Source organism: Gobio gobio (assembly GCF_949357685.1).
Source record: "Gobio gobio genome assembly, chromosome: 12".
Lineage (NCBI taxonomy): Eukaryota > Metazoa > Chordata > Actinopteri > Cypriniformes > Gobionidae > Gobio > Gobio gobio.
In genome coordinates, this window is record NC_137105.1 from 12,830,087 (window position 1) to 12,840,083 (window position 9,997).

General features: G+C 38.6%; 1 protein-coding gene across 3 annotated transcripts in view; it reads left to right on the top strand.

Annotated features, from left to right (window-relative positions):
- The window catches only part of rcan2 (regulator of calcineurin 2), a 98,970-nt gene that overhangs the window by 66,254 nt on the left and 22,719 nt on the right, over positions 1 to 9,997 (top strand). Inside the window, exon 1 of one of the 3 annotated variants that reach the window (XM_079831610.1) lies at positions 500 to 832. The exons of the other annotated variants lie outside the window; for them this stretch is intronic. Within the exon in view, the coding sequence (XP_079687736.1) occupies positions 746 to 832 (87 nt within the window). The 5' untranslated portion in view covers positions 500 to 745. Of the gene's footprint in view, positions 1 to 499; positions 833 to 9,997 lie in introns of those variants that run through there. 3 annotated transcript variants of the gene reach the window in all.

A 9,997-nucleotide genomic window follows, 5' to 3' on the forward strand; every position in this document is an offset into this window, starting at 1 on the left:
ACGTTTTGTTAGATAAGCATCAATACAGTATGACGTCAGGCTTCAGAAACAAAAATAGCCACCTATATTTAGAAGACTCCCCCTATGAATGCCTTTTTGTTGCATGTTGAATGATGTCACATACATGAGTGAGATATTAATAATACATCTGTCTTGCTGAGATACACAGACCTCATCTTTCTCTCACTCTCTCTCTTGCTGTCCTTGTTGTTCTAGACCTCTCTTTTCCATACGCTCACTATAGTATCTGATGCGACTCGATATAAATCTGCAGTGCTGAGTCACTCTCCTGTCTTCCTTTGACCTAGTAGACTGATGAAGGAATAACCTGACAGAGGTGAAAAGACATTTAAAAAGGAAATATGTTATTGTATTTCCCACGTAAAGTGTTTTTGGACCCAAGAAAGAGACAAAATGAGAGGGAAAAGACTTAGCGTAGGAATAAAAAACAGATCTGTGCAAGAGCAAGTGAGCATTCATAAAGAGAGGCAGTGATGTCACTGCATGGAGTGAGAGAGAGGAGAGGTGGGGGCTCCTGCTCCGCTTGCCGCCTACTACACGCGCACACACACGCAAGCATACACACGCACGCACACGCACGCATACACACACACACACACACACACACATCTGAGTTACAGCAGGCTGTTCAGAGCAGGAAAGCAGCACATCCAAGCACTCAGACGTGCTGCTCACACATACTCTGTCAGGGGCCGGTCATCCCTTCACTCTGAGTGAGCCCAGCATGCCCTCCAGGAGCGTGGACTGTAATATCTCCACCCTCATCGCCTGCGCGGTGGACGTGGAGGTGTTCACCAATCGGGAGGTCAAGGTAGGGCAGGAACGTCCATCCTTGTTTAGGGTATATACAGCGAAGAGTTGGCGTAACTGATTTAGAAAGACGCCAAGACTGTGTCACATTGACATCCTTCATTCTGAAGTACATATAAAGAGGGTTATAATGCTTAGACAGTGTTGTGTATGTAAATATAACAGACTAGAGTGCATCATTATAAATATCTATAGAAAAGGACTGATTACAGTAGGTTCACAAACCACTTTTACACTGAAAGGCTCATCGATTGAAATTGAAGTGCTTTTTCTCGTCTTCCAAGTGATTGTGTTTGTAAATTTGCCTCTTTAAACGATTTTCTGTCTAATTGGTTTTTTTTGCACTCATTGGTAGATTGTCTGTGGAGAGGTTTGCCTTGAGCCGTACACTTGTTGTGGCAGCTCTTTTCATTCACACCGCACACCTCTCATTACAGAAAAATACACTTAATCTCAGTGCGTCACACTCTTGCCCGACTGACCATCAGTCTCTGAAGTCTGTGACATGTTCATCTTTCACATCACAGACTCTGTAAGACCTACAAGGTCACTATTGATTCCACATCCTTCATTTGGATGGGTGTTTACAATGCTTCATTGCACCCGCTGGAATCTGTGGAATTTATTTTAAATTAACTACATTATACTGTACGTGGCAATTTAGTAAATATTAGAGCGCGGCGACCAGGGTCAGATCTGACGGGATCACATCTCTTTGTCCTGACAACACGTGATCACAATTTTAATGCAGTGTATCCTTGTTGTGCATGGAAGGAATGTCAGTAGCGAAGGAGATTCTTTTTTTATGGCTTTTTTTATGGCAGCACATGCACCTAAGCACTATATATTCAGAAACAGATTGGAATTTGTTTGTCTAATATCAGGAAAGCATCTACAAACGAAAAATAATAATGTAGGATGGGACTTTATTTTATTTTATTGGATTCTGGAATGCTTACGGCCTGTTCACACCAATACAAATGTTAGGTTACATTTAAAAAAAAAAAAAGTTTTTGATAAACATTTTAATTTGAACAAAAAGCTGTAAATGCATGTGTTCAGACTGATATGAATATTCGTTCATGCCATTTAAAAAAAAAAGAGGACCTATTATGCAAAATTTGAACATGATGTGTGTTGGCATGTGTGTACACAACCACCCTATAATGATAGAAATCCACCCACTCCTTTTTTTTAATCCCCATAAATCATAAGCAGTGTCTCAAAACGAGCTGTTCGCAGATTCTGGGCAAAGTGACATAACTTTGTACAGGCTCCGCCCACGACTGCTGACGGACTCTGCCGTATTAGCATAGATGAGTTGAGCGAGTTGTACGCTGTCTGCCATTTTCTCCAGGCCGGAGCAGCTGTAGCGACAAGAATGACTCGTAAGGATCTAAGGTGTTTTGTTGTTTTGATGTAAGAGTGAACATAGCAGTCTTTATTTACTCCTAACATCAGAGCCGCTGAAGACGCAGTGGATTAGTTGTATTTAGGAAGGGAATGCAGCCATATACCTAAATTTGTTTATGTCTGTGCGTATCATTTTACACCAGACCAATTTGTGTCAATACAAAGGGACAATACAAAACACAGTTTTTTCTAAAACGTTGTTACTCAAGGAAGTATCTGTACCAACTGTTCGTGATCTGGAGCGATATTGGTCACGGCAGTCATGAATGGGAGAGCGCAAACTTTATTACAGTTCATCAGAGTTGCTTTACGGATATAAAGTTTACCAGCTACCCCGAAAAGCCATAAGGTCTGTATATATTTGTTTACTGTTAGTTGTAATGAGTGTTTTTGTATAATTCGCTGTGTTGATGATAATAGAAGGGGGAGACTTTATGGATATTATGAACTTTACTGCACACTTCTTGTACTGTGAAAACGGACACTTCATCTTTTGTGTGATGTACAATAAACTTCATAATACTCATCAGTAAAGTTTTGCCCATCATTCAGACGGGGCTGCAACAGGCTTGTACTAATAGTTGTAGTGGCAAGATGACAACATAAGTTATAACCATAATTAAACTAAACTAAACTATACCTGTTCTATCTCCATGCATCATTTATTCTCTGGCTCTGTAGGCATCATTGTCCAACTCCGGACATTTTCTGTGCGTGAGATTGTCCTGACACTGGAGCATGAGCTCTTGAAGCTCCGTCCTCTTCTTGAAAGGGGGCTGGGAGTACCAGCTGCATTTAAAGGGACACAAATACGGCATGTTTTTGCTCACCCCCAAAAAGTGCTATGCTATAAAAAAAAAGATCTGTGGGGTATATTGAGCTAAAACTGAGCAATGATATTCAAGCAATGATATTCATCTTGGTCACGTCCACAAGAGCCAATGGTGTTATATTATAGTACGACTTGGTGTCTCACAAACATTATTTTGCTAAGAGATGGTGAATAGTAGAGGAATATTCTGGAATGGGCTCTCTTGTCTCTGTACTATGTAGTGTTGTCTGACGAACACCATTAAAAAGCTGAATGGATGTTTGTATTGTTTAACTTCCTATTCTCCATGACAAGTGGGTGTGAGAAATGGAAACTTCCACAGTACTTTGTGTACCAGAGTATTTCTGCTTTTCCATAAACACCACCTACTGTCACAGAGTGAAATCACATTTTCATTCAGCCTGTCTGCCTTTTTTTCTGCATTGGTATAAACAGACAATCACATATGAGGACCGGATTGCATTTTCATGCTGAACATTGATGTGAACAGGCCTAGAGGCTGTGCTGTTATTGGTAAATAGTATTCCCCCCACCCACGAGGCCTAGGTTATGAAAGCAGGGAAAAAAGGTTTTGGAGGCTGAAAAGAAAAAGTTGCCAAATGTTGATGAAAACAACATTTAGGGTTTCTTTTTTAAGAAATGATGCATTGCTCTTGACATACAACAACTATTCACAACAATCCACAAAAAGAAAGGTTTTAGGATCCAATTCTCAATATTAACTAGCTTATTAGCTGTTTATTATTACTTATAAAGCACATATCAATGCCTTATTCTGCATGACCATATACATCCCTTAATCCTATACCCAATACATAAACTTAATAACTACCTTACTAATTGCGACAAAAGTCATAGTTAATAGTGAGAATTGGAGCCTAAACTAAAGTGTGACCAAATTGTCCATAGGCCTTGTGCATTAAATTGCAAGTCCTCAGAAGCTATATGATGGCTTTGTGTGAGGAACAAACCAAAAATGTGACTTGATAACCCTCTAACCATCCACTTTTTGATTAAATTATTACTTTGAGTATTGTGCATTACACAAAGCTATCATATGGTTTCAGAAGACTTAACTAAGAAGTTTTCATGTCATCAACAATATAGTCAATATTTTCCAGTCCTCATATAATACCTCTTTATCTTTCCCATATGCATCTCTCCTATTCCCCATTATAAAATCATGCAGTGTTTCTGACCCCCTGTGTCTGTCTCTTCCTGCCTCATGAGTTTCTCGTGACATGTTTCACATTGCCTGCGCTGTGACTGGGCTGAGTTTCAGCTGGGCCATAATGCTGAGTAATAGCAGGAAGAGCAGTGGGTCTTCTGGGCTTTCCACATTTATTTGCTCCTTGCTGGGAACACAGCAAGTCAGGAGGTCACTTTTATTTTCTCTGGGTGCCATGGAGGTGACCTGCTTCCTCTAATAACAGTAAGAACATCCCTGCACTGCAGCACGACTCCATTTGCAGTCATATCAGTTCAACAAATAGGCATCCAAATATTAGATTTTCATTATTAGAATGTTCTCTTTGTTCTCAGCGTTTGTATGCTGTGAGGGAAGCAATTGATAGTCCTTCTGATTGTGCTAGAACACTCTCAAGATTATGTTTTCATCTTGGGCCCCTTTTCTTATAACGTCACAATTAAAAGATGTTTCAGAATGAAATCATTCTCTTTTTCATGCACTGAGTAGAGATTGCCAGATCAAGCAAAAACAAATAAAATGCAACTATGATCTGTTTGTTTACTCTGTATTATTCTAGAACCCAGTATTCTTGTCGTAGAGTTATATTTAACCGAGGTCAAAGTTGAGAAAAATGAGCTCGAGAGGATCTGGCCTGGATCTGTATAAGATGAATAGTGTCTCTCCATGCAAAGAAAAACTCACCTTTTTCTCCTCCCCCTTCTGAGGCTAATTCATCTCCCAGCAAGGAGAGGATCTGGTCTTGATTAAAAGCAGGGGACTGTTAAACTTGACATTCATTTCAGGATTAATGTTAAGGTTAGGCTCAGTTTGCGTTTTCCCTTCTCCCACCCCCTATTAAGAATGTTTTCAAGCCACAAAGTGAACCGTAAACACACGGTTTGGCCGAGGAACAGCTGTAATTTCTTAAATGCCCACATGCCTACCACACTATCCTCAAAGAGGAGTGGAAAAGCATAGCACCTCGTTTTTTTCCCCTCCTTGATGTAAGGCCAATCATTCCATTCTAATGGGGTCTCCAGCCATATCTGCTGTTTACATTTTAGTATTGTCATCTGACGCAGTTTGTACTCGCTTTGGTTTGTCTTGGCATGAAAGCAACTATCTACGTGAAGTTAAGTGAGGTGTCACTGGGCTAATGTGTGTTATTTTTAGCATCTCTCTTATCCTTGATGGACTTTTTATCTGTCAAGCAAAAAGCTGGTAACGGAGTGTGTCATTGCGCACTATGCGCAGTTATTTCACGCTTTAGTGGGTTGAGATCATACAGCGGTCTATACGTCACTACAGGCTGTTTATAAACTAACATGGCTGCTTGGCTGCTTCCAAAACAAATTATTTTCCCTCTCTTTCTAATATAATTCAGTCTGATTGGTCCTTTAACGCTCCACTCTCCCCTAAAATGGACATGTTCTCGAGAAGGTCAGGTAAAACTGTTTCACTGACGTACTTTGTCAGTTTTACCCCGTCCGAATGAAACATGTCCGTTTTTCTCAACCTCAGTTAAAACTGCATAGCAAATTAACTAATGTTTTTAATCTACCTCATGCGTCCTTTACCTGTTTGTGATTGCAATTATACTAAACGAGGCTTCTCATTTATTTTGACCTTCAATAAATAATCAACTAATCTTTCTGAAAGCTTTCCAATAAACTTACAGTTGATGGTAAACACTAAAATCAATCGAATGCAACAAGTTAATTTAGGCATCACAACATCGTTGAGTACAGTATGGAAAAATGGATATTCATAGTGAGATTTGCTAAAGACTACATTTAACACTGTTATTAAATAATTTAAAAGGTTAAATTCTGTCATTATTTGTCTGCCCTATCATTCTAAACCATGAAGATATTTTGAAGAATCGTTCAACTGTTTTTTCCATACAAAGTCAATGGGATCCAAACAAAATTGAACCCCATTGACCTCCACTGTATGGACAAAAAAAAATAAAAAAACACTGCTACAATCTTCAAAATATCATATTTTGTGTCCAACAGAAGAAAGCCATGCATACAAATTTGCAATGACGTGAAGGTGAGTAAATGATGACAGAATGTTCATTTTGGGGTGAACTATCCCTTGAAAGATTGGAACATTAGATAACAGCAAAGGTAATATAACATCAATATCAATTGATACTGATAAATTAAAGACATCTATGATATAAAACAAAACTCAAAATAGTACTTCAGTCAGAGCAGACACCGTCTTTTACAAGCTAAACCAGGCTGTGATCTGGGAGTACAGTATGTACAGTACGTTAAATATGTTATACTTTTGTGTGCCTTCATGGCATTGAGCCCAAAGAAACGTTGAAAATATGTCACTTAGTTTTAGTTTGAATTGAATTAAATGTAGTGTTTACTAATGTCACAAGACTTTACACTAAAATGAGGTTGAGAAATTCATGTTTTTAAAGCCCTATTCGGTCTGTAATTCTTTCTCATCATTTACAGGGGCTAGTCGGTGATTTTATTGCCGTCCGAATCCAGAATGTCAGTGTTTTTCTCCCACCACCCGCGTAAAAATCCCTGGCAGAATTACCTACGGTTTTTTGACAAACACCAAGGTCATGTGGTAATTTAATTGTTGTAAAGTTTTCAAGAAGAGATCACTAAAAAATTCACTGTTTTTATAATTTTTGACCACTGTGGAGGACCGTATGCGGTAATTGGAATGCATTTTAAAGATCTAGCCTACAGTTTTATTACTGAAATGCAGGAAAGTATTTACAAGCACAATATTTCATCACCGCTTAAAAGAGAAAGAAAAGAAAAGAAAAGCACGTAAACATTTGAAACGGGCCGTTATTACGGAAGCAATTATATACTTTAAAATAACCAAGCAGCATTATGTTTACCTCATGTAAATATGGGGCTGTATTAATTTATTTCCACTCATTCCCACATTTTTAAAAACGAGATCCATCATTTTGAGATAAAATATAAGACAAATAACATTTGAACTATAATGCGTCTATCTACATCTTCCTATTTTTTTAAACAGGAGATTTAAATAATTAAATCATAATTAAGATATATGATTTTCCTGTTATTAAATCAAATATGAATGTATTCTTATTATTCCAAGCATATGACATTTTATTTACAGCAGACAAACATGCGACTGGCCACGTGAGCAGAGCGTTCCCAGGTTCGTAGGATCACAAAACTCACTCCTCCATCGTGAATAAATCGCCATTCAAATGCACAAGTTTTATCACTGAGGGGGCATGCAAATGTATTTTTACGGACGTCCACATTAGAAACAATTACAAATTTCTCAGTGTCATAAAATGTTAAAAGACATCGTATATGTAGTCAGAGCTCCTTGGCAACATTGTCTAATTCTCATGACATTTATACCAGCAAGTACCAGATGGTACCAATGTTCATTTCCACCACCTTCAATGAGGACACTTAAAGCCAACTGCTGTTGCCGTTTTTAAATAGGTTTCAATGTGGTGGTAAATGAAGAGCAGACCTGTCGATTTGCTGATGTCCAATAGGCTCCTCAGAATTAAAAAATGGATTCAATAAAATATAGAGTGGGGAAAGGAGAGGGATGTCAGGTCTGTGCCAATGATTAAATCAAAAGCACAACAATACACAGATTTCTATCAATTCTGTTAAGGAGAACACATACGCAGCTCTCAGTGGAGACAAAGTACCACTGATATTTTCTATGGAGAATTTGAGATGTTTCTGCCAGGCTGCTGTCTTTCTCTGCACTTTCATGACTAGCTAACTTTACCTGCAACCAACCAAGTAGTTAAATGCTAAATATTGGATCTTGTTTTAAAAGAATCCTAGACGATGCACCAACAGCTTTATAAAGATATGCAACAATGGCATGTTTGTCTGTGCACAAATAATCTATTTGCATTTAAAATGTTTTTCTTCAGTATGCAATTAATAATTAGCTAATTAGTCGGACATACTTGTGCGTGTGTTACTGAGAATGGAAAAACCACCATATGCGCCCAAAATTCTGGTGTTTTAACATTTTTAAAAATATCATTCCACAGATCCTTTTACGATTAGATAAAGTCATATTTTTAGAAAGCCAGTGGCAAAATATTCCACTGCACATAACCCAACATCCTCCTCCCTTCATCTCAGTGTCCATATTTGTAAAGGAATGTCATTTATTTCCACTACAAATAATTTGCTTTGAAATATCTGCCAAAGACTCTCAAAAAAGGAACATGACACCATGTAACCCATTGTAATAAAGTACAGTCATACTTAACTTCCGCTATATTTTATCTCCATCATTAAGTCTATTTGTTTATTATTACTTTGTATATATGTCCTCTTGTAGGCTACTGAAGGCATAAAGTGATACTCATAACCTGTTTCCATTAGGGTTTATTTTCTAAATGAATTCTATGGATGTGATGGCGAGACGTTGTATATTTTTGGTGTTAATAATATAATAATCACTGCTATTATTGCTCATACTTGAGGTTATTTATTTGAGCAACCAAAAAGTGTTAACCTTTGGCTTGTAAATCATCCTGGACTGTTTGTGCTATAGACATGAATGATATCTCAAATTGTGCTACATGTTTTTACTTTTCAAAGTAATTAGCTCTTATGTCTAAGCCAATAAGCAACCACCAGTAACACCCTGGAAACCACTTAGAAACCACATAGCAATGTGCTTAAACCCCACAGCAACACCCTGGCAACCAAATACAATATACCATCAACATGGCAGTGGACAGCATGGGCAAAAACTCGTTAAAAAAAGGTTAAAAAAACACGTTAAAATCTAGTTCAAATTTGCTGTTGTATTATATATGGCTTATTTGAATGTTTTCCAAAGGATACTTAAAGAAATAAACCTGGTCTGAATTTTGAACAAACCAGGATGTACTTTACGGTACATTATGCCACTGAAAATTCTACTCATACACTGATCAGGCATAACATTATGACCCTAATATTGTGTTGGTCCTCCTTTTGCAGTTCTGATGCTCACGTGCCCACTGTTGGTGCTTTTGGCGGTGGACAGGGGTCAGCACGGGCACCCTGACTGGTCTGCGGCTGTGCAGCCCCATATGCAACAAACTACAACTGTGTATTCTGACACCTTTCTATCAGAACCAGCATTAACTCCTTGAGCAATTTGAGCTACAGTAGCTCGTCTGTTTGATCGGACCACACGGGCCAGCCTCCGCTCCCCACGAACATCAATGAGCCTTGGCCGCCCATGACCCTGTCGCTGGTTCACTACTGTTCCTTCCTTGGACCACTTTTGATAGATACCGATCACAGCAGACCGGGAACACCCCGCAAGAGCTGCAGTTTTGGAGATGCTCTGACCCAGTCGTCTAGCCATCACAATTTGGCCCATGTCAAACTCGCTCAAATCCTTACGCTTGCCCACTTTTCCTGCTTCTAACACATCAACTTTGAGGACAAAATGTTCACTTGCTGCCAAATATATCCCACTCATTAACAGGTGCCGTGATGAAGAGATAATCAGTGTTATTCACTTCATAATGTTATGCCTGATCGGTGTATATGCAAAGTCATTTCTCACAACAAAAATTGGAAAATGTCTGACTGTCTTTCTAAAAATACCAGCATGAAGCTGGTTGACCAAGGAAGGCTAATAAAGCTAGTTAAGACACCTGTTAGGGACACACCAGCGTCCACAATGAATACAATATATGCTGGTGACCAGCAGTGCTGTGACATTAG